The sequence below is a fragment of the Rattus rattus genome, chromosome 14 (assembly GCF_011064425.1).
Source record: "Rattus rattus isolate New Zealand chromosome 14, Rrattus_CSIRO_v1, whole genome shotgun sequence".
In the NCBI taxonomy this organism is placed as follows: Eukaryota; Metazoa; Chordata; class Mammalia; order Rodentia; family Muridae; genus Rattus; species Rattus rattus.
The window spans coordinates 7,898,723-7,924,907 of record NC_046167.1 but is presented as its reverse complement, the minus strand read 5'-3'; the positions used below and the strand labels follow the sequence as shown (position 1 = coordinate 7,924,907).

The 26,185-nt window shown below is 36.3% G+C and overlaps 1 protein-coding gene across 1 annotated transcript in view; it reads left to right on the top strand.

The window, feature by feature from the left end:
- Window positions 1–26,185, top strand: part of Malrd1 (MAM and LDL receptor class A domain containing 1) — a 684,120-nt gene that overhangs the window by 320,633 nt on the left and 337,302 nt on the right. Inside the window, exons 24-25 of the mRNA XM_032884682.1 lie at window positions 12,029–12,276; window positions 15,635–15,926. Of these exons, the coding sequence (XP_032740573.1) occupies window positions 12,029–12,276; window positions 15,635–15,926 (540 nt within the window). The remainder of the gene's footprint in view (window positions 1–12,028; window positions 12,277–15,634; window positions 15,927–26,185) is intronic.

The following is a 26,185-nucleotide window of genomic DNA, read 5'->3' as shown; positions in this document are numbered from 1 at the left end:
ACTTTTAATAAATGCTTCTATTTCTTTAGGAATCATGGGACTATTTAGATGGTTTATCTGATCCTGATCTAACTTTGCTACCTGGTATCTATCTAGAAAATTGTCCATTTCCTCCAGATTTTCCAGCTTTGTTGAATGTATGCTTCTGTAGTAGGATTTAGTGATATTTTGAATTTCCTCAGATTCTGTTGTTATGTCTCCCTTTTCATTTCTGTTTTTGTTCATTTGGATATTGTCTCAGTGTCCTCTGATTATTCTGGATGAAGGTTTATCTGTCTTGAATTTCTCAAAGAGCCAGCTCCTGAGTTTTCATATAGTCCTTTTTGTTTCTACTTGGTTGATTTCAGTCCTGAGTTTGATTATTTCCTGTCTTTTATTCCTCTTGGGTGCATTTGCTTCTTTTTGTTCTAGAGCTTTTAGGTGTGCTGTCAAGCTGCTAATGTATGCTCTCTCCTGTTTCCTTTTGGAGGCACTCAGAGCTGTGAGTTTTCCTCTTTGCACTGCTTTCAATATGTCTCATAATTTTTGTTATGTGGTGCCTTCATTTTCATTAAATTCTAAAAAGTCTTTAATTTCTTTCCTTATTTCTTCCTTTATCAAGCTATCATTAAATAGAGCATTGTTCAACTTCCATGTATATGTGGGCTTTCTGTCATTTTTGTTGTTATTGAAGACCAGCCTTAGTCTGTACTGATCTGATAGGATGCATTGAATTATTTCAATATTCGTGTATCTGTGGTTAAATGTTTTCTTAACTCAGCTAAAGAATCAAGAGTAAAAATTGGAGTATATGAACAATTTTATAAATGTTTAGAAAACAATTATATATCAGGGAGTGTATGAGTTCTATAAGCATATATAATAAATAAAATAAAAATTTTCTCACAGGTATATACCACAAATATCTGTTAAGTAGAAAACATTCTCTCTGTGTTGGCAGGTAAATGATTCAGTATCTACTTCTGTCCTCCATGCACACACACACACACACACACACACACACACACAGACACACACACAGACACACACACAGACACAGAGCAAGTAGACAGATACATACAATTTTGAATACCATATCGACATCATTGGGTCAATATCTGGTAGCATGACTCTTCAGAGTAGAATATTTGTATGCACTCTTTGTTTCCATGCGAATGTCCACTTCTCTACCATGATGTAATAAAAATATTCCAGGCCTTTTTTGATTTACCTGTGAATGAATATTTTATACAAATGTGTACTTTAAAATATTTATCTTATTTATTTATGCATCTATGTGTTCATTCATGTATGTATGTATCTGTCTACTTGCTTTCTCTCTCTCTCTCTCTCTCTCTCTCTCTCTCTCTCTGTCTCTGTGTGTGTGTGTGTGTGTGTGTGTATGGAGGACAGAAGTAGATACTGAATCATTTGGAGCTGTAGTCCTGGAATTTGTATGTTGTGCACTATGGGTTCTTGGATCCATTGTCTGAATCTATGAGAAATCATAAGATCCTTACCACTGGTCATTTAGCTGACCTCATATATTTACATAATTTTATTTGATCTATTTGCTTCTTTGTGGCAAAACTGCATTGCAAGGCCCGAAGTCAATGACTTTGGTTCCTCTTTACGGAGCTGCTCATTATTCTTGACTTTTGCTTTCTTCACATAAATGTATGATCAAGTTGTCAGTAACCATGAGGTATTTCATTGGGATTTCATTAAACGTAAAGATAGGACTCATTATGAATTGGCATTGTGCCAACATTTAGAACTCTTACCCTGGAATGTGGAAAATAGTCCCCTGTGTTATTGCATGGTCTATCTACATATACTGATCTATACACTGATATACAGATTGTATAGTTAATGAGAAAGAAACGGATGCTCTACTGTTGACATCAGAAACAAACATGAACATTCTCGTTGCTTCCCTTTCAGCATTAGACAGAATGTAATAGGGCAATATGGCTAGAAAAGGAAGGAAAAGGAAGGTCTCTGCGTGCTGAAGCAGGCTTACAAATATATAAGTGATGTCATTTGGTCATGATTTACAATTATTTTTAAACACTGTTATTTTTGCCATATTAATTATGATGAGAAGTTTTGCAATTTTGTTTTTAAAGAAATTATGCGAAATCTTCCTAATATTCATAGGGTTCCATTTTCTTAGTAGTATGTTGTTGCTAAGTAAACTTTTGCCTGCTTGCCAATTTTGACAAAATCTATTATAACATCCTTGCCTGAAATTGCCAGGTATGGGAAGAGTCCAGAACTTCTTCATATCTTTCCGATCTTCCTTGGACCAATAGATCCCTGAGGCTTAACCCTATTAGGAAGAAAATAAACAGAAACCCACAGAAGCCGGAAGAGATCATCAGATGCATGGAAACTAGAGTTAACAAATGACTGAGAGGCACCATGTGGGTCTGGGAATTGAACCCGGGACCTCTGGAAGAGTGGCCAGTTGTCTCAACTGCTGAGCCATCTCTCCAGTCCCTTGTTATATTTTTAGTCATATCAGATTACAAACCTTCTCTGCATAACCCAAGTGTTGCATTCAGTTTCATTCTTCATCTAAAACATTATTTAGAAAATTGTGTCATTCATGGCAACATGGCACTGCAGGGTGTCTTTTGTTGGTGACATTGGACATGTGTCACCAACAAACCATGCTAAGTTGAAAATGTAATTAAGCAAGTTGTATTTAGTATGTACCTACAAGCCATCCTGGCTGATTTGTACTGTGTGCTATACTTCAGAATAGTAGATATGTGTCCTGGATACTTCAGGCAGGGTTGGAGATGTCTGGCATCACAAGAGAGACTCTTCCTGCATGCTGACTGTCCAGGGTGACCCCAATTTCAATGGCTCAACTTTGTAACATACATAGAGACACATGCTGAGTAAGAATCAAAGTCAAAAAACTGAGCTAAGTCATCGAATGCTAGAAACCCCATCTTTCACTCTGTCAAAGTGCATATAAAATCTAAGGAAATAATTTGTAATTAACACATGCCACCTGACCTATAAGAACCAAAAATCTCTTGCCTTTATTTGTGTGTTAAATATTGATTATTCTAATAAACCTGACCCCGGAGAATCACAGGAAAAAGAGGAATGACATGAATAATTTTGGAGGATGAATAATTTCTAGTAAAGGAAGTAAATGCAAGAGCATCCACTGTGTGAGAGAGGGATAGTTACAGTTAAGTGCAAATTACTTCTGGAGCGAAGAGGGGGATATAATTAAGTCATGTTTAAACGCTAATCCCAACATTGGCTTGCATAAAGGTGATACATCACCTTGAAAACAACTGGTGTGTTTTCAGAAACTTTATTAATCATGAGCTGGGAATAACTTTTGCTTTCTTTGGGAGATTATGTTAGAAAGTAGGTCAGGTATCATAATGTTAATAAGCCAGGTTTCTGGTGAAGGATCAGCTACCCTAAGCTTTAAGAACTCATTACTGAAGCCTGATGCGGAGTGGGGCTTAGAAACCTTTCATTGTCTATTCAAAATTATCAGAGATGATCCCACCTCTTCCTTAAGCAGTATTTTGAATAACATGGTAGCATATTATTGTCCAAATTTTGCACTCAGTCAATACAGTAGAGGAATTCATGTCTGCAATATTTTTATTGATCCCTCAAATTATTTGCATATATGCATATAATTCATTTTATGTTTTCAAAAGATTGACATCACAGGGAAAGTTTTTCAAAATACTATGCCCAAAATCTTTTCATAAACAAGCAAGTATACTTTCCGTAGAGGATTAGAGCTCCTGCAACTTCAGTTATAGATGGTTGTACATCTCTGTGTGGGCTTTGGAAACAGAATTCAGGTCCTCTGCCAGAGAAGCCTGTGCTTCAAACCAGAAGTCATTTCCCTAGCCTCAGAACCTAACTTTTAAGCACTGCTAGCAAAAAAAAATTAGTTTTCCACGTTATTATTGTTTGATGAAAATTACAAGAAAATAAGAAAATACAACTGAAGTAATTATATCACAGATTCTTACTGAAATCATTGTCATTGACAATAGTAACCATATCATCGTTTATGACAATAGCATTGGTAGGTGCTTTTTCCCCAACACCTAAACAACATTAGGTATTGTAACCATTTTTATTCCTGCTCATCTCGTGAGTGTCAAAGAACTAGTGACCGCTAATTTATATTACTCTTAGTTCTAATAATATTGAGTACCATAATCATGGTTCTTCTTTGACACAAACTCTTAAGTAGTTCTGATTTAAAATCTCACTAGGTACCTCTGGCTGGCTGACTAGGAATTCATTATGTGACTAGCATGACCTTGACCAGAGATGTATCTGCCACTGCCTCTTAAATGCTGGGATTTATAGTGTCTGTATGTGTGTATGTGTGCGTGTAGAATTTGTACTTCCTTTTTATTAACATGCTTCTTTATTCTATTGCCTGCTTTCTAAGTGATATTTTTACCAGCCAACTTCTGAGAACATATTATACACTATTGATATATGTATGAAAAGCCTTTACCCTTAAGCTTCAGAGAGAGTTTCCATTCCTTCAACATAGATTTGGTCAGCAAACATTTTTAATTTTGATGAAGTCCAATGAATTGATAATTTCTCTTCCGGATAATGACTTAGAAGACTTTGGAAGAAGTCCAAGCCTCTGAATTTTGTTTTCTTGTTCTTCTCAAAGTTTTATCACATATATTTTATATTTAAGTTGATGACCCCTTTTTAAATTTTTATGTAAGGTGTTAAGTTTTGGCTAAAATTCCTTATTTTCCAATAGCTACCCATTACTTTCAGGCATTTTATAAGTTTTTTATTATTATATTGTTATTCATATCCTTGTCAAAAAGTAATTGATTGTAATAACTAGAGCTACACCGAGAGCCCCATCTGGTCCATTGATTTGTACATGTTCTGTTGTTTGGAAGACTCATAAATTAGCGTTTGGTCCACAGCAAGGCACTGTGGTTAGGAAACAGAACAGGAAAGACATGAAACCTAGAAGGACGTCTGAGTCTCTAGAAGATATTCCCTGCAACACTGCAATACTCTGTTTATATTTTAGAAAGATATTTATATAAAATATAAATTTGTTCAGAATAGTATTAAATAATAACAGATCTGAAAGAAACAATGTCTTCCATGAGTTTTGATTTTTGATTCATGAGCACAGTTTTCTCCATTACTTAAGTCTCTGACTCCTCTCGCCAGTGGCTACCAGTTCCAGCATACAAAAACCTATCTGTATTTAAGAGATGTATGTATACATAATAATTTTACCTTGACAGATTATATGTGGCATTCACTATTTCATGTTCATTTAGAGGCTTTATGAGCTAAAATTAATTTTAGATATCTGCCTTATATGTTATTTTTGTCAACATATAGCATTACTATGTTATGCTGTACATTCTAGATTTTCTAGAGTAGATAATTATAATATCTAAATATCTGGACATGTGTCATTCCTTACAGTCTGTATGTACTAGAATTCTTCAGTAAGATCAATTGATCCTTCAAATTTCGGAAAAGTTTATTATTAATATCATTTTCTTACTAGTCACAAATCACTCAAAATATCATGTATGCTATTCTAGTAATTGGCTTATTTATATATTTATAGAATCTATCTATCATAATTTTGATAGCCAAAATGTCTTGAAGATCTGTTTTAGTTCCACAGGTGACTTCTGTTTCTTCTCTTTTTCCTTCATATGAGTCTTTAAATACATAATATCAGTTAATTAAATAATGAAAACAATTAAATAATGAATAATTTAACAGAAAAACCTGCTAATCTTTTTACAAGCATGTAAAAGCAAGATGTCAAAGTTGAGGTGATTAAATTATGAACAACTACAGAGTTGTATGAATTGTAAATATTACTTCAAGCCCTTTACAACTGGATCTAACATGTAGATTACATTGAAAGTTTTTTTTTTACTCCTTTATAATTAAGCTCACCTTTAAAGTTTTTCTTCCTAGCACTTACTCCACTCTATTAAAATACAATAAATCCTCTAGGTCCTGTGTATAGATCAGACGGCATAATTTCTTCAATTCGTTACTGAGTATATTAACAAATGAAATATGAGCCAATAAAGAAATCATTCCCACAACTTAGGTGACTTGGGACGTGACAGAGGTAACTGTCTATGACAGTGGAGCAGATGAGAAACAAGTCCCACTTAAACTCTTTCCAGGGGTAACACTGCCTCTCATTGAAAAAGAAAAATTTTGTGATTGTCAAGTGTCTTCTTTTATAGTAATTTTTTTCTAATACTAAATTATTTGTCCATGTTTTTTCCAGCATGGCCTTTGATGTCACCATTTCCTGAGGGTTCTATTTCTTAGTCGTAAAAGCTAAATATTAGATGATTGATATCATTGAGTATACATGCCTTTAATACCCTTCAGCATATTCTGAATGAGTTGGTCAGGTATTTTTAAAAGCTTTGATAGCACCTTATATCCATCACCTCAATCCTCTGTAACTCACTATTTCTCCCACTGTTTGTTTTTTACTTTTAATTTTTCTTTAACCATCCAAGAGACACTAAAGTAATTTAGTTATGATCATACTATCACAATGATCTTTGTAATTCTTGATTATCTAGAAAATTCGAACATCCTGAGAATTCCAACAGGTTATGTGCATTTATTTGGTCTAGTGTTGGTTATGCCTCAAAAGGAGTGCGAGGTAGCAGTATAAAAATGGAAAAAGATAAACCCAGATGGTAGGAATTACAGTCGCCTGCACAGATGCAAAGGTGAGGCAGATGATTATGAATTTATGGGGTTAGCCTCGAACATTCACTTGGAGAGTAGGATATAGCTAGACATAAATCAAAGGAGACAAACAGTAATAACGTGAAGCGATGCCCAGAAATGGATGCTTTTAAAGCCACTTAAACACTCTAAGCAGAAGAGTGGTGCCATCAAGTATTGGTTTTAGAGATAATATTCTGACAGTATGTGATATAGATACCTTTAGAAATCGAGGGTCATGGGAAGACACTTGAGTATTCCATTAAAGAGACATCTGTGTTAAGTACTTTCATTGAAAACAAAGTTAATTTATATCGGGAGGAGGACCTTAGAGATCTGAGAATTACTTAACTGTGGGAAATATCTGGGTTTCGTGAGTGGATTGGTGGCAATTTCATTGTATATCCTTAGTTAAAGAAGGACAAGGGAGCTTTAAAGTTCAAAACTTCATGTATTTATTTAAAGCTTGACAAGTATCTGATACTTTTAGAGAAGTTATCACCCAAGAGATTGCCACAGAGATCTCAGGCTTGAGAAAGATATTTTTATAGGTTTTATGATGTTGAGAACCTTGGCACTATTCGTATTTATAATATTATATTTATACATACAACTATAATATATGTACAATATACAATTTATAATTTATAAGTTTTATGATGATTATATGATTACACATATATAATATATTTATACATGCAAGTATAACATATACAACATAGAACTTAATATATAAAATATTATATTCATATAATGGTAATAAAAATGGACTCTGTGATAATAGCATAGAAAGTGTAAATGACAGAAATACTGTAAATTATCCCAAATACCAGCAGTAGTTCAAGGGAGAATACTTACAAAAGTGATAGAAAGAGAAGGAGAAAAACAACACAAAACAAACAAACAAAACAAACCTCAAAAAACGAGTCCTGCTTATCATCAGATGCAAAGGTAGCTCTTGTCTCAAAGTAGTTGGCATTGCTGACTGTGAAGACAGTAAGTAGCATCAGGATTCAGAAATCTCAGGTGAATTTAATAATGATGTAGGAAATTGGGAATCACTAAATGTTAGTTCTACAAATGTGTAGAAATTACATTTGTGATTTTACATATTGAGTGAAGTCAATCCTGTTTCCTGTTGTAGCTACGTTGGCTCACACCTGCCTCGGGCATTCCTATTTTCAAGTTATAAATGAGATTTGATATTTACTCACATAAACTTTTATTATTATGTTATGTTTTCTGTATAATGTAGAGCATATCAAAACTGCTCTCCTCAGCGTGAAAAGTTAATCTTTGTGTTTGCATATTCTCCAAATCTCCTCCTTTAATGTATTTTTAAGTCAAATGCATTCTCACAGTCTGTCTTAGAGTTTCGATAACTGTGATAAACATCACCATAAACAACTAGTGGAGGAAAGGGTTTATTTCAGCTTTCAACCCTCAGATCAGACTCTTCTCACTGAGGGATGTCAGGGGAAAAGCTCAAGGCAGGGTAGAGGTATACACTGATGTAGAAGCCAGGAGACATGTGGTTTGTTGACTGCTCTTTATGGCTTGCTCAGACTATTTACAAAACTCAGGACCACTGCCCATGGGTGACACTACCTCCCTGTGTGCTGGGCCAACCAATATCAATTTTTAATCCAGACAATATCTTACAAACTTGCCTATAGGTAATCTGATGGAGGCATTTTCTTGACTGAAGATTTATTTCCCGTATTAATTTAGCTTGTCCCAAGTAGGCAGAAAACTAATGAATGCACTATCCATACAAAAAATATTGTTTTATGTGAGTAAATATTTTCTCAATTTCAATAGCTAATATAAAATAATTTTATTTCTTCTTTTAGTAGCATAAACACGTAGCTGACTTTTCAAGAGTAAGTTTTCTGTACAATTTTAATAAAGTAGAATGTATATACTTTTTCCTGAACAGTTGCTGTCTTGAAGTAAGAAACAATACGATAGTAAGAAATGTTTCACTTTCACTCATTAGATAGAAATTTTATATATATCAGAAAGAGCTCAAGTTCAATTACACAGATATCACAGTAATTCAGTGATCTTTTGATCACTTAGAACAGTCATCATCAATCAGAGAAAGAGAGAACATGGCCAATCAGAGACATTTCAAAGACATTTACAAGTAGACAGAAGAAGACATTACCCAAACTGAGTCCAAATTTGACCAACCTTTTGTTTTAATAACAAACAAGAATTGTGGTGGGAACTTAGCACAGTGGTACAGCATGTGCCTAACAGCAAATTTTACCCAGTGTATATGTGTGTGTTTAAATTACAAATACATTTTGTGTATCACTTTTCCTTCTATGGAAATAAATTAGTAAAATATGAGATAATTTTAAAAGTCAGATATTGGAACATTATAAAAGAGACGTCTGCTTCTATCTAGGAACCAAGGAAATGGTACAGGGTTTGTGCTTGCCAAAACAGCAGCAGGATAAGACAATCTAAAGTGTCTTCAGACATTCAACAGCTACCATAGGACATTTAATGTGGCAGAAGAAAGGTCTAAAAAGCACTAGTCTGTCTCCAAATGGTAAAAAGTAACAACAAAATGTATATAATTCCAAATGATATGACAATAGTCATAAACCTGTACATTTCACAGTTTTACACCATAAGCCACAGAAACACAGTTTATTAATTCAAACACATTTATCTGATTTGCGATGAGAATTTGTCCATAAGTAAGAAATATCCCACCGATGCTACATAGAAAGAACCTAGGGCACTTTTACGAAGATTCTTGTGCAGTGAATTCTTTTCTTAACATTGCTGTGTCTTCTACATTCTTTTATTAGTTTTTCTTTGGCCAGTGTACTAGAAAGAATGGCTCCTGGTGTTTTGATAGTAAAATCATTCACATTCTCATTTAGATAAAACTGCCTCAGTATAACTCAAACACTTGTCAAATAAGCTTTCTGCATTATCCTCAGGAGTGATACTTGCTTGAATGCTGGTGGACAGGATGCAAAGGTTTTATTCTCGAGTACTTTCAGCCTCTGGATACTAGCTAACACATTTTTTCAGAAGTTTTCATTTCTGCATTAATATTTAAGGAGAAGTTAATCATAAATTGTTTGAAGATAATTCTAAATCATATTTGTCGCTACACTGTACTCATATTCTCATTCCATTTAAGCTAAAATAACGTTTCTATACAAATGTCCATATATACATACATGCATATGTATGAAACAACAATTAATAAAAAAGAGCAAGAAGAACTGGAAGGAGGGTTTTGGAGGAGAAAAGTGAAGAGAAATAGTACAATTACACTACATTTTTTAAAGTTTTTTTTTTTACAATTGTCCTAAACAAATTTTCTATAAGTTGTAACCTACTGATTGTAGCATGATGCTTAATTCTGAAACATATTCGCTGTTTTCGTTAGCTTTATGGCCAATAACATAACTATTTAGAGCTAACTGTACAACTTCCCCAATCCTGAAAATGGTAGAAAAAGCATCTTAAACAATAGAAGTAATATTCAGGAGAACATCTTTTATATAGTTTGAAACTTAATACAACTTCACCTTTAATTTCTGCAACTTACTGCAATAATTAATTCCAATTATTATATATTTTTTACTTTTTACATTTCAAGATTAAGTAACTTTTATAAAAAATTAAAATGATGAATTCTACCTTTTGTTTCAGGCAGTACTTCTCTAATTAAACTCTATTGTATAATAGTAGCATTCCTAAATTCTATACTGAGAAACAAAGGTGAAAGAAATAGTTTCAGTAACTGAATACATTCTTCAAGGAGAAAAGGAGTATAACATTAAATATTTTGATTAATTGCTTTAAAGCTATGGCTAGATTTGTAGAAAATAAACTTCTGTGAGTGATGGCCACATATATAACAAATTAAGTTATTATACTTAAACATTTCTGTGAACACATCATTGTAGAGTTTTATTACGTGATACAAAGTATCTAAGACTTTGAGTTATGCTTTGTTTGTATCACCTCTTTGAGAGTTTCGTGATTTATGTTTTGATCATGTTCAAACTCCTCCCCCCAACTCCTCCCAAATCATTCCCTTTCCTTCTCCACTCACCTTCATCCTTTGTCACTGTTGTAGTTCTTAAATTCTTCCAGACCAATTTGTGATGCGCAAGTATTCTAGGATATGTGGCTCTCCCCTGGAGAAGTGTAGTTAGCAAGGATTCTGGATTGTGGTCCTCCTCTGGAGAAGTGCACTTACCAAGGGCTATCTCTGGGCGAAAACTGTCTCTTCCTCTTCCAACAGTTAACAGTTGCCAATTGCACCATGGCTGGGGGTGGGATTCTATGCCACACCCCCTCCTTGCTGGGATTTGCTCTAGCTTGCACTACATTTTGTGTATGCCATGACAACTGCTACAGGTCACAAGTGCAGCCTCTGCCATGCACGAAAGATATTTCCTTGTAGTCATCTACCACTTTAGGATCTAATACTCTTCTGCCCTGTTTTCCAAAAGGATCCTTGAGGGAGGAAGAGGGAAGTGGTGAAATACATTTTCCCCTTTGGTCTGAACACTCTAAAATTTTTCATTCTTTGCACCATGGCTAGTTATATTTGTGTTAAATATCATATACTCCAGATAAAAGCCTTTCAGAGAAGGGTTGGAGGAGCTTTGGTATGGTGGTAAATTGGTCTTCATCAAATCCCTCCTTTTGGAGCTTGCAAATCTTGTCGAAGACAGGTAAAAATCGCTAAGAGCCAGAGGACATAGAGGACACCAGGAGAACTTGCTTCTCTGGATCAGCGCAGCAGGGCATACACGAGCTCATGGAGACCGAAGGAGCAAGCACAGGGTGTACATGGTCTACACCAGGCTCTCTGTATATTTTAGATGTAGCTACGCGGTCAGAGCAAGCGTCTAAGTCTCTGCCTACTCTTGGGACTCTTTTCGTCCTGTTGGGCTGCCATGTCCAAATTCAGTATAATTTTTTTGCTTCGTCTTAGAATGTTTTATTTTTGTCAGGTTTGTTTGCTATCTCTTAAAAACCTGTTCTTTTCAAATGAGAGGCAAAAAAGGGAGATCCAGAGGACAGTGAAGGGGAGGGTAAGGGAGGGGAGGGGGGGAGGGAAGAAACTGGAAGGAACAGAGGGAGTAAAAACTATAAACAGATATACCGTTCGAGAAAAGAAGATATTTTAAATTAAAAGGTGGAATAAAAGATTTAGGGGGGGGGAAGAATCTTTTAAAGGTAGGTTTTCTTCCTTCTCCACCTGAGTTTGCAATTTTTCCAGGTACCTCTAGTGGGCGCTGTGACTTCGAGTTTGACCTTTGTACCTGGGAGCAAGATCAGGATGAGGACATTGACTGGAACCTGAAAGCTAGCGACATCCCTGCTACGAGCACAGAGCCAGCAGTGGACCACACCCTGGGGAATTCCTCTGGTCATTACATCATTCTCAAAAGCTTTTTCCCACAGCAGCCAATGAAAGCAGGCAGAATATCAAGCCCCTTTATAAGCAAGAGAAGCAAAGACTGCAAGGTATGAAGGGTAAATTCGGGGATCTTATAAAGAACTACTGCTAAAAGGTCACATACAGAAAACAGGATGCCTGGGAATGGAGCAGTTGAGCATTCAGATTTATTCAGCATGATGTATTTGAGAGGGAGAATGAATGAGAATGGTTATTAGAACTATTGGAGAAATTCTCTTATGAATATACTATACATGCCTTAGAATTTTGGACATGACTGAAAAATGCCGTGGTTTACTCTATATATATCAAAAGAAGTGAAATACCATTGGTCCCCTTTAGGATTTCAGTGCTTGTAGAAACTATGAGAATTTCATGACCACCACCATGAAAAATGAATAAGTAATAATAATATATAAATAATATATCCAAGACTTTGAGGTAGTTAAAGATAGCTAGGAGAAAAAGTATTTTTCAGAGTGGAAAAGAATAAACGTGGTCCTTAAAACAAGAAAAAAAAATTACAGGCAAGAGAAAAACATGCCTTCATCCTTAGCAAATGGACATTTGAGTGAATGCCTAAGGATTTTTAGCTACTGGACTCAACATAACTCATTTAAGTCACTGTCTTTAAAGTGAGCTATCAGCTCCAAGTCCCCTGTTTCCTTGCTTACAAGGAACTGACAAATGTGTCACTTGTTTGTACTGAGTTAAGTAACCTAAAATTTTGTAACAACACGCATATGCCGACCTGGGTGGTCATATCAGATTAGATGAAAGTTGCATGATATAAACTCTTTTTTTTTTTTTTTAATTAACTTGAGTATTTCTTATTTACATTTCGATTGTTATTCCCCTTCCCGGTTTCTGGGCTAACATCCCCCTAACCCCTCCCCCTCCCGTTCTATGTGGGCTTCCCCTCCCCATCCTCCCCCCATTACCACCCTCCCCCCAACAATGATATAAACTCTTATGACCTTCAGAATCACTCTATTTGCTGTACCCATGTGCACAGCACCGGTAGCTGTAGCCCAAAGAGACAGTCTATGGATCAACCTCCAGCAGGTGGTCATCCTCACCATCAGTCTTAATTCTTGGCAAAGGGTTCCTCATTGAAGGAGATTTTCTCTCTCCTCCTAAACTGGCTTCACGATCAGACTCTCCCCGTGCAGCCTCTTCCCTCAGCCACAGTAGGGTTTTACAAAAGAGTAATTGCAAGCGTCTTAGAGACAGAGAACTTGACCAGCAGTTTCCTAAGGGAGTGAAAAGTCACACAGCGGAATCACACTTCGGGTTTCTACGGATCTGAATTTTAACAAAGCACCCGTTTGTGTGGTTTTGCTCTTACAAAGAACTGTCACTTCAAAGTTAAAAGCCAGACGCAGCAGATTTTGTATATGTTTAGTCTATGTCTATAAATTTAGCTCTGTCTGTCCCTAGAAAAATCTCAAAATTGCAAGTTAGCTTGATTTTATGCATCTAATTAAACAGAAAAGCACAGAATATGTAAAGTCACAGTTTGGCTCCCAAGATTTTCTATTTTTGGTATTTTCTATGAAACCCTTAAAAGTTTTATGTTACAGTAACAAAATTCTCATCCATCTCAACATCCCCTTGGTCACAAAACTGTAGTTGCTCCTATCTAAAGCGCCAGTGTGAGGCTATTAAGGGATACCTGGAAGTGTCAAATTTTTGAAACAAATAGCTTATTTTATTAATATTTACTACATAGATTAAATACAAACAAGCAAGAAAAGTTCATACTGAGAATTGCTGGATCTCTAGAATGGCAAGTATCTGTATGAAGTAAGCAGAAAGACCACAACGTTTGGTAAAATTATCTGTGTTCATTCACCTTGTGGACTATATTTAACCAGAGAAAATTAAATTGTTTTTTTTCTTCATTGATGAAAGATAGGTAACAGGGAGAATACAGGAATTGATGAAAAAGTACATCTCTAAATAATTTTAAATTCTATTTAAAAAATCTTTAGAAGTCTAAGTGTTTTGTGGTTGTTGATAATTCCTTCTTGCTGCCTTGGGGACAGTTTATGTTTTTATCAGGTAAGGATGTTTGTTTACATATTACCATATTACAATGCATACCTACGGGCAGGACTCAAAAATACCTTAAGATAGAGATATAAAATATGTGCGTCATAGCTTTTATATAAATGAGACCAATGAAATGCAGAGCATTGTGGAAATGCAAATGCCTGTGGCTGCTTGTTATCCACACAGCAGTGGGCCACAAAGCTGGCCCTAAGTTCCTAGTATCTATCTGTTGATACCTTATGATGTTGGCCCTGTCCTCTACATTCATAATTAAAATAAGTGATGCTAGGTTGGTTTTAGTGTCCCATGCAAAACACCGTATAATTCATGTTGGAAAATTTAATCCGTGGAAGGCGATTTTATACAGAAAAACATTTCATCAGCTGGGAAATTCGAATAGTCACATGGTATGTCTCTCCTCTTAGTCCAGGCTTTTGTAGTAAACCACTACACACGTTAATTAATCACATCTTTCGTTCTTTAAGCGTATTCATTCCACTTCTCTAGAGCATTGTATGCAAAATTGTTGGTGTTTCAATAGTGTATTCTTCTTGCATAAAGAGTGCCTTCTATAATCATTTTCTCTCAGGCACCTGGCAAAATAAAAGCTTTCTAAAGCTCTGACTCACTCTTGTTTACAACCCATTTTCTTCTTTTTCCCAGAATTTTCCTTGACTATCCACTGTGTAACAATGCCTGGCGAACTAGTAAACTCTGTCTCTGACCTATTATAATATGAGTCCCTTGAAATTGATTTATTAATTTTAGAAGCTCCAGGCTCTGCTTCCTGGTGCTCCTTTCTAACACCCCAGGTAAAATCTGGTAATTGCAACTCTGCAGGGTTTGCGATGTGGAGAAAGGTGGACCTTACGGAACTAAAAATGAGCTTCAAGTATAAGAATGTGGTGGAATAGCAAAGTACTCCTTTGTGATTTAACATAAAAACACCCATTTGGACCACAATAAGGCCACGCTTATGGTATCATCAGTCCATTGACAAAGGGAACCCTGATAATCTAATCACTTCATGAAGTTTCTGTCTCTGCACTTTGGCCTTGGAAGTTAATTGCCAACACAGGAATTTTAGAGAAAGTATCAAAACTATAACCTTGAGAAATCTTGCTTTAGAAATAGAAAATAAACTCTTTTCATTTTTCCACTGAATTTCTATTCAATCTTTGCTGTACAGTCTTCTCTGCATATAATTCAAGGCTATCTATCCTACCTTCATTCAGTGCTAACCTGTGCAAGAATCATTAGAGTGCACATTAATTTGCCTTCCAAATCTGTTAATAAAGAAGATGATATTAAAATATTTTTGAAGTGGAAATAATTATACTCATCATATATAATTTCCTGTTCTCGTTACAGATCATTTTTAATTATCACATGTATGGCAGTGCTATTGGGGCCCTCCTCTTGCTCCAGGTAACAGTCACAGACCACACAAAGGTACTCCTGAATCTCACTGAAGAACAAGGCAATTTCTGGCAGAGAAAAGAATTACCATTGTCTAGCGATGAAGACTTCCGACTCAAATTTGAAGGCAGAGTTGGGGAGGGCTTCCGTGGTAGCATTGCACTTGATGACATTGTACTTACAAAGAACTGTCTGCCATCTCACCACTCCACAAGGGAAGAACCAGTTTTTCCCTTTCCAACAGGTATGTGTTCCGTTGTGTTTGCTTTGTGCTTTAATAGGGAGGAGGGGAGAAGGTAAGGGAATGGGTGGAAATGAAATAAATTTCTAATAATTCATTGCTTCCTACTGAAAAATGTTTTAAAACTAAAATGGATCATGCAAGCCTTTACTTACAAAAATGTCTCCCAAAGTTCCGATGAGCTCTGTACTATTTACCATTCCTGAATTCTCTATTTTGACAGCTGTGTCTTAGATAGGCCAAATAAAGGAAGACTCTTCGAAGGAATTTGATTTAGAGTAAGATTCAGTTTTAAGCAAATATGCATGTGTATTTTAACAAAAATGTAAAGAAAATCAAGAGCAGAGGTATTCTGCTTTAATTAAACATTATTCTGGTTATGTGACTGATGCATTTTCCAGATATAAGGAGGTTACATTCTAGTAAAATTGTCAGTAAGTTGAAAACTGTGCAAATAAATCATGTGTTTAAGTCACTTAAACTGCCAAACACCACACCTTAACCACAGGGTACACTGCGGTGAACCAGATGGTTCGCCTTGTGCTTCATAGTTCCTGCTTCTAGCACCAGTACAGTACCACAGCAGGCAAGGCTACCCCAAATGATGTGAAATGTTTGGAATGGTTTCTAATGATTCTTGAACCATCACAAATCATGAGCAGCCTGTATTGACATTAATTGTATACACACACACACACACACACACACACACACACACATTTATATTTGGATTGCTGAATGTATATATTGAAATAGTTTGTGATTTAAAGCATTCATGTGCCATTTTATCGTGGAATATCTTGTAAAATCTTGAAGACATTTTTGGAAATCATTGAGCTAGCAATTTACTACATAATGTGCCCAGTGACAATGTTGTAGGATGTGAGCATGAATTTGCATACTGGTGATATGACATAAAAACCAAGTATGTAGTTTTTAATTTAGTTTTCAGTAGACAGTATTATATGCACTTCACCGCCAGTTGTCCTAGAATAACACAGAAGGATACACAGGAGAAATAATAGAATACACAGAAGAAAATGCAAGCATACCAAGACTATATTGAGGGGTAAGTCTCCTTAGATGGGCTATTTGCAATAATTTTTGGATTCCTCAGTTAATCTCCCTCTTCCTTCATAACTAGAATACAGGAATGGTGTCTATGCTGATTTCATCCAAGCCTGGCCTATAAAAAAGTGAGTTCTTGAACTCAGTGCAATATAGCCTCAAAATATTGTAGTGGAAAGACATAATTCATTTTTATTGATCCATTTTAGTATTTAATCAACAGCTACTTAATGAAATTCATGATAAATAAATAAATTCTACTGGAGGATACTGAGACCTTAAACTTATAAAATATTTTAAAAGTCACTTAAATATTTAGAGGTAAACAATTAATGCTAATTTTATAATAATCACAAAGTTAATGTCAACTATTAATAATGCTATACTGTTCATTTTTATAGTATTTAATGCATTTTAAGATTTGTGATTGATGAGGTTGCTCAGATGATAGATCAGTGGCTAAAAGTGTTTTAAAGTGTGAGAAACTGAGTTCGATCTCCAGAAGAAGTGGTGGTGTGCATTTTAATCCCATGGCCAGTGATTCGAATGCTGAGGGAAATAGACACATCCACAGGTGACTTTACCAAGCAGGCGTGAGGCCCAGGAACAAGGTTCACAACCATCTTATCTCAAGTTCCTGGCTGATCTGACACATATTCTTGGCTTCTGAAGATCCATGTACACATGTGACTTTTCAGATAATAAAAGGGAACCTGGAATAATGACTGAGTTGATATGTAAATAAAAAACTGGGCTTTTGATCTGTAAAGGAAAAGCTATCCAGAGAGCTTTAAGAATTGAGGGGGTGGGGATGTATGCATGAGAATTATCTCCAGAGAAAGAACATAGAGAGCAGTCTGAAAATCTGTCTAGAGAAGGACACAGAGCATAGAGCAATCTGGAAAATTGTCTCTAGCAGAACATAGGCCGTCAGCTTTCAATCTACGATTTTACTAAGTCATTTGTTTTGCTGCTCCCACACACCCTTTCTCCCAGAAAACCCTATCCTAGTCAAGGGTAGTCTTCGACAGATCTGTGTTCCTAATAAAAACCAGCGAGTCAAAGGAACGGAGAAAAAGTACCATACTATCCTATCTGGTAGGCTATGATTAAATGCTGCAAACAAAAATCCGTGAGTATGTTGATAGGATGCACAGAAGATATTTATTACATGTACTGGAATTTGGAGCCACAGTGCTGCTTCTCTGAGGAAATGGCAGGCTCAGCTTGAGGCTGACGTAGCATACACGGTAGGATTACATGAGGAGCATGGTAGAGAGGGCAGCAAAGGCAGGACAGATGTCATGTCAGAGAGGAGATGGTTGCATATTCTGTGAATGTGGCTGTGGATCACTCAGCAGGAATAAACAGTCTCAGGAGCTCGATACCTAAAAAATGGAAAAACTTAGAACTTCCTTAGATATATTTTTCCTCAAAGTGCACATATATAGGGCATAGTTTTAGAAAACAAACACGTGAGATGGAGGTAAAATAGTTGAACATTTGGATACTTTCCAGATTGTGAGACTTACATGTAAGTGAAGAAGATAAAAATAAACGGGCACATTGAGTACTTTCAGTAATCTATCGATGTACACTTAACAACATTAAGATATTAGACCAGTGCAATTATAAGCACACACATTGTTAAGTGTGAAATGCCTACGTTGGGAGTTAAAACTGAAGTAATCATGAAATATAGACTTCGTTCTGACTTTAGAGGATGCTTCAGGATTCTGATATTTTAAGAAGAGGTGGTTAGCAGCCTCACCAAGTAAAAATCCAAATGCTTTCTTTTGACCTTAAGGAAAGTTGCATTTAGAGAGTTAGTGCCTATCCTTTCTGGCACAGGAGGCTTTCCATGGTGGCATGAGATGTCTAGTCAGTCCATTGTTTTCCTTCTATGTGGCACCTTTTAATTCCTCTCATATGTGTACTTGTTTAGAAAGCTTCTAAACATTAGGTTTCCAGGTAGCTCTCCTACTTTACTCTTTCTTCATCTTCCTCCCTGTTTATTCCTCCTACCGTAGTTTATACATTATGTCTCCATAACACTATATTCCATTTCCCCTTCACTGGAGGATCTTCTCCTCTCCACTGATTACATACTAGGTACCCAGGTCAGTAGTTATTCTAATTTCATAACACATTGAAACTTTAAAATATAACACATACACATAGAAGAAGAAACCCATAATTTTGTCTTTCTAGGTAGTGGTTACCTTAGTCCGTATGTTTTACTTTTACCTCCATTTACTTGAAAACTTAAAATTTTCATTTCTCTTAATCATTACGTAACATTCTGTTGTGTGAATGTAGCACATTTTCATTATCCATTCATCGTTTGATGAGCTTCTAGCCTGCCTTTGGTGGAAATGAAAAATAAAACTCTTTTGAGAGTTCATTTTTACTCCTGTGAGAATGGAAGATCAATAAAGCAAATGGCAACTCATTCTGTAAGGATAATGGGGAAGGGAATTCTTATTCATTGCGGGCAATTGCTGTATCTCAAAATCCAGCTATATCACTCTTAAATACACACACATGCATGTGTGCAAACCAGAGAGAGAGAGAGAGTGAGAGAGAGAGAGAGAGAGAAATTGAGAGGGATTGAGAGAGATTGAGATTCCAAGGAATTGTGTGTCCATTCCATTTTCTTTGCGGTTCTATTCATAGTTGGGTCTTGGTCACTGTTGCCCCAGAGATGGTGCCCCGAGGCAGGACACTTGAGCAGGCGCAGAAGTGACTGCAATAGGCTTGAGCAGGCGCAGAAGTGACTGCAATAGGCTTGAGCAGGCGCAGAAGTGACTGCAATAGACTTGAGCAGGCGCAGAAGTGACTGCAGTACACTTGAGCAGCATCCAGGGATGAAAGCTTCCCCAGAGGATTCTCTTCCTCAAAGTGCTACAGCTTTTAGATGACCTTTGATGAAGTAACGCGGGCACCTTTATTCCTTGTGGATAAGCTCTTACATACGTTTGGGGTGGGTTGAGCTCTAAAAGCACATGCTTTCTATTGGCTTGGTCTGACATGGTAGGGAAGCCTCATCTGCATGAGTAGAGTCTTTGGTAATCGCCCTTATGTGACTATATCACAGTCTTCTCCATGGTGTGTCAGCCACATGGCCCATCCAGGACAGGAACTGGGCCGAGAGTAGATGAAACTCCTACCATTTCTCAGCGATGCGAATTCATCAAGGCTTCTGGATCTGCCCAACCTTGGTTCCACTTGCCCCACAGAACAATGTCCTCTCTGGTTCTCCTTCAGTTCCTATACCCAGGGTTGTCCCTTCCTTTTCTTCTCCTGAAGATGGGCTATAACTGGCAAGCCAATGAACCATTGCCCCCAAAATTAAATAATAAAATAAGATAAATATTAAAAGTAGAACAAGCTTTTAGAAAGACCAAATTGGACTCAATTTTTCCAGGAAATGAGTGATATATGTAAAGCAGTGATCACAGATAACAAGGTTTTCAATAGCAAAGTGATATTAACTGATTATTGAGGCCTTGAAGTCTTGCTTGAGAGCTTTATTTTATGACAGCTTTATTCATTGCTAAATGGCAAAGGATAAAAAAATTGTTGAATGAAATTTAATAAGGAAAAGGCAGCCAGTATTCTTCTTTGTAATTCTGTTATGCAGTCTGAGGCAGTGTTGTGTTTTTATGTTATTGAAACGCATTTCATAAAGTCTAAGTACAGCTGGGGATTGTGTTGAAAACATGTGTATGGTTTTGCATGTAATCACAATTACTTTTCCCAAATAAAGTTCTACAATGAATTTCTTTTTAGGAACTATAGATTATAAAGATTCTGTGTTCTAAAATGTAAAAGATGTAAGGCAGGTTTAGGTAAATCATGTATTTGACATGGTTCAAGCTACGTTTTGCTCTTGTTTTTGTCTTTTCCTATACATGGTGAAAACCCCTGTATTTCTCTTTGTTGATATGGTTATTTATATTAATACACAGCCAAACAAAATGCTTATATTTTAGCATATACATAGTTGTGAAGTGTTACACAGATCACTCATTTCCTAGGAATATTTGCCTGTAGTTAAAAATGCTGCTTCCCCCAGATAAGCATGCGGTGTAGCAATTCATTACAGAGTTTGCATGCTAATCTCCTGAACACTGCACATGACGTTTAGTGCAAAATGAACGTGTCCTGAGACGCAGATAAGTCCTTGGATCTTGGCACTGCTTTTTAGCTGTGTGAGACACCAAACCCACTTCTTTATTTCTTATTTTTCTCTTCCGTAAAATTTGGACCTGAAAAAAAATAGTGAGTGAGCTATGTGAAAACCGTTGGAGGAAGTGATATAGAGTACCCTGAACAATGCTTCAATATTACTGTATTGTGCTACATTTCTTGTTCCATTCTTTAGTTTCTCTTTTAGAGACACTATGAAATTAAAGTTTAAACGAAATGATTTTCTTAAATGCATACAGTGAACCCACTCTTCTCCCTACATTAATAAAAGCAGGCGTCAGACCTTTGATCATTCTGTTCTTTGCAAAGAAAGAGACCTTATAAAATCTCCAAAATATGTGTTTACTAATTGCACTGGTTTAATTTACTGTCTGTTATTAAAAATGGAGGGAAGATCACAATTGCAACCCAAAGGTGACCGACGGATAACCACTAAAGGATGAAGAATAAAGAAAACAGACAAGAGACTGCAGGATTTAAGCTTAGAAATGTTTAAAAAGATTCCTGGGTTTCACAGATGTCGCCGACATAATTGGTTATGTACTGTGGGTAGCTAAGAGGAAATGTGTTTATTTCATACCTACAGGCCCACTGGAATGAGTTTCAAATTATTGATTGACTGGTAGAACACATCTTGACTTTAATACCCAACTTCTTAAACCTGCCATTTTTCCCCTGCGTTTCAGTTACATTATTTAGTCTATAAAGTATATACACATCACCTAATACTCACTAGGATACTTTTCATTGCAACGTTTACTATGCAATAACGTAGAGAAATTTTAAATATCCATTGCATTGGTGCTTGGTAGGCAGAGTTGTTCGGTAATTTCATGGATGGAAAGGAGAATGTCCTCCATGGATGTTATCACAGTAATTTCACATTATTTAGCAGATACAACCTAGAATTTAGTGTAAAAATACAGGTCAGCTTGAAAATCGAAGAGTAGACTATTGGTCAGATTTTTACAGAAACTGCAAGAGCACACATTTATCAAGTCAAAACAACTGGAAACTAGTCTGTTTCTCCCTCACCTCCAACAGCAGAGAAGCAATTGAACTGAATGGAATTCTGTGCATTAGTGTTCACTTAGCATAAATTACTGTTTGTCCTGGGAAATTGTTTGAGCAGCTATTTCGAGCGGACTGTAATTTTGCCATCTTTATTGCCTTTCCAAGGAAAACTTGTTTTAATATGTGCATGCACTAGCTACTTTTAAATGTTTTCAATGACTCGGGTTGTATATATAAATGCATTACCATTCTTTAAATGCCTTAGTAATTTAGACAGCATGCATAATCCAATAGACAGACCCAGAAACTCGGTGTTTTGTAATATGGAATGTATTTTAATATCGTAGATATAATATTACATAATCTTCCCAGTGTATATAGTTTAAATTCCATTTATGTTAATATTATAACCCATGTCAGATCGATTAAAATTTGAATATAATGGTCTACTTGATAAATGTTCCCATTAAAATGTTGGCGATTCATACAAATCCCAACAGTAAAATTGTTGCAGTAAGCGGACACATATTATGAGAAACCTAGGGACTATCTTTCCTGAAGTTCCAGGCAGAGTTTAGAACAGTTATATTTTAACTTAATATTCTATAAGCAGTTTCTGTTGTCATCTAAGTAACCAATCACTAGAAGCAGATATGCCTGCACATCATAGGTATACACATGTATGCGTGTAGACATTGTTAATTGTAGTTTATGGAATCAAGACTCAGCTAACTCTTTGTCTTAAGCAGTTTGCTACATTCTATCATCTTCCTGGTCCAAGATAGCAATACCAACCCTCCAGATAGCAAGAGGTATGAATTCACTTTTAAAAGATTCCCCATTGAAGGAATTTTAGGAAGGACTGAAAGAGCTTGAAGGGGCTCGAGACCCCATATGAACAACAATGTCAACTAACCAGAGCTTCCAGGGACTAAGCCACTACCCAAAGACTATACATGGACTGACCCTGGGCTCCAACTGCATAGGTAGCAATGAATAGCCTAGTAAGAGCACCAGTGGAAGGGGAAGCCCTGGGTCCTGCCAAGGCTGAACCCCCAGTGAACGGGATTGTTGGGGGGGGGCGGTAGTGGGGGGAGGATGGGGAGGGGAACACCCATACAGAAGGGGGGAAGGGGAGCGGCAGGAGGGTTAGGGGGATGTTGGCCCGGAAACCAGGAAAGGGAATAACAATCAAAATGTAAATAAGAAATAAAGATGAAAAAAAAAAGTGGCTCATAGCTGAGCACCAGCTAAAATCGAAGGCAGAGCTTCTTTTGCTGTGTGAGTTGTTCTTTTTTATTGACTTTTATTAGAATATTCTTTTCTTTTTTTGAATATTCTATTTACTTACATTTCAAATATTATCCCCTTTCCCAACTTCCCCTCTGTAATCCCTTCTCCCTTCCCCCCCTCCCCCTGCCTCTCTGAGAGTATTCCCTCCATCCACCCACCCACTCCTACCATCTCCCAGACCTGGCATTCTCCTATTAAGGCATAGAGCTTCTTAAACTGAGGATTATAGCCCTATAGAAGACCATATAAACAAAATTGGGTTTTGTGAAAAAATTGACAATAGAAAAAAGTTTCTCGATGTACTTAATTAATGTGAGGTGTTACCCATAGTCTTGGCCATGGTCATCCCTGCATTTTTCAGAACACAAAATAAAAAAAAAATTCCCTATACACATTCCAATAGCATAAAGCACCAACAGTTCATGTCAGAAGGTACTGCGTGTGGTAACTGACAGAGATTTTACTGTATGTAAAACGGTTTCAGCTCAGAAGATACATAATTGTTTAATGGCAATTTTTTGAAAGTTTCTTTCTAACCATTAATGACTATACAGTCAGAATATAAAGCAAGTTTGAAATTTTTTGGCAATTTTATATGTTCTGAAAGTATCAAAATTTCAGCCAAGATTTGTTTTTTATGTAAAAATAAATAAATGCATATAGTTAGTATTAAATATGCTTTGTTTTTAATAACCACAAGTATAGCAAAAGATTGGTTTAGAATGAATTTTGCCAAATCCAGCTTGGACACCAAAGGGTAAACTCAGGCAGGCAACTGATTAGGGGTCAATGCTTAGAACCACTGACAGAGGTCAGTCCAGATACTGAGGGGCTGCTGCCTAAGGCAGCCAGTGATTAGAGAATTTACTCAGCAGACTTTTCTCTGAAAGAATAAAGCACAACTTACTGGGGCTGGTACTGCCTGTGACCAGAAAAAACTCTCAACTCTTTCTACTCCTTGGGGCCGGTGAGAAAGGAAAGGAAAGAGAAAATTCATACATAACGCATGCAAACTGGCTGGATAAAGCAAAAGGCAGACTTCAGTAACTTTATACAAACAGAGACATTCATGCATGCAACATACATACATGCATACATGTATGTGTACAGTCATGCATGCAGACCTATAGACAGACATATACACATTCATACATTCAATGCTTAGCGCAAATCTTCAGCAAGCAGGATCCAGGCATTTCAATTATACAAATATATATATATATATATATATATATATATATATATATATATATGAACACACACACACACACACACACACGCAAAATTGGTGGACGGAAAAAGCTCCAAGACAAGACAAACCGAGACAAGTTTTACATATATACATACATACAGATTTGATGGATAGAAAATGTTCCAACACACTCTCACATAAACTTTATATACATACATATATATATATGTATATATATACATATATATATATATATAGTTAAAGAGTGGAAGGAACAATGTTCCAAACCCTACACTTAATTTTTTCTTTCATACCTTTAATATCCAAGCGAAATCTTTTAAGCAGTATAAAATTTCAACGTGCTTACATTTTCTTCTAGTGAATATGACTATGAAAAAACAATATGCTCCTAATACCTTCACAAGAAATAACATTGCATAGTACAGATAAAGAAAACAAATTATTCCCAAGAACCCACGTATGTCCGTAACCGAGCAACTCTTTATGAGATTAGCAAAGGGTAAGCAAGCAAGGGAGTTTTCTCGCTCGCTTTCTCTTACTGGCAGGCAGCAATATGCAGTCACAAAGAAAGGACTAATTATTTTATTATCTACCTTTAAAATTAATCTTACAAAAATCTTCAAAGAATCACAAATCTGAACTTTTATACAAAAATCAATCATATCTATTTTAAATGCTCAGAATGTAATCTACTCATTACTAATTCTTATTAAATCATATCAAGATGCTGAGGGCTAAAAGGCCGATAAGAAATCAAGCATCACCAGTCCAGCCTCAGTGAGAGTCACATGAGCCAGTGCTGCCATTGTTCTTGTTCCCTGACCATAAAGGGTCCCCAGCTTAACTAATAAGAGTGTGCCCTTCTGAACTTTGAATTCTTCCCTAAGATTTTCTACATCAGAGACAGTAGCAAAAACATCTTAACCTGGCTTCACTAACAATTTTACATTTCCAAGTATTTTCTAAGGGTTGTTAGTCATTGAGGACAATCTACATCTCTTCTTTCCTAGGGTATTGATTGAATCATTAATTTGCTCCAGAAGCAAGCGATCAAGCACTATTGTTCTGAGTGCCAGAGATACTGCCTAGTGAGTGGCTGGAAACCCCCTTGGAATTTCCATACAATTTGTAGATTAAGAAGGTTATGGGAGCAGCAAGCAGAGCCGAACTCCATAACAGCATGAAGTCCTCAGGACACATAGTCCTCAGGGAGCACCTCAACCCATCATAGTTGTGCTAACTAGTTGGTCACATTCCATGAGTTCTAACACCTTTTGTCATTCCTCTTGAATGACCCTTGGCCAAATTGTTTATGATGTCTTATCAGTAAACACTTGATTATAAACCTATTTTATATACCTGAATACATGAAAGATTGTTTACCAAGCAAGAGGTGGTCATGATTTGAAAAATTCATAAAGCTCTCGTTAAGACCTGATTTTGGAGATTGTCAAAAGCCCAT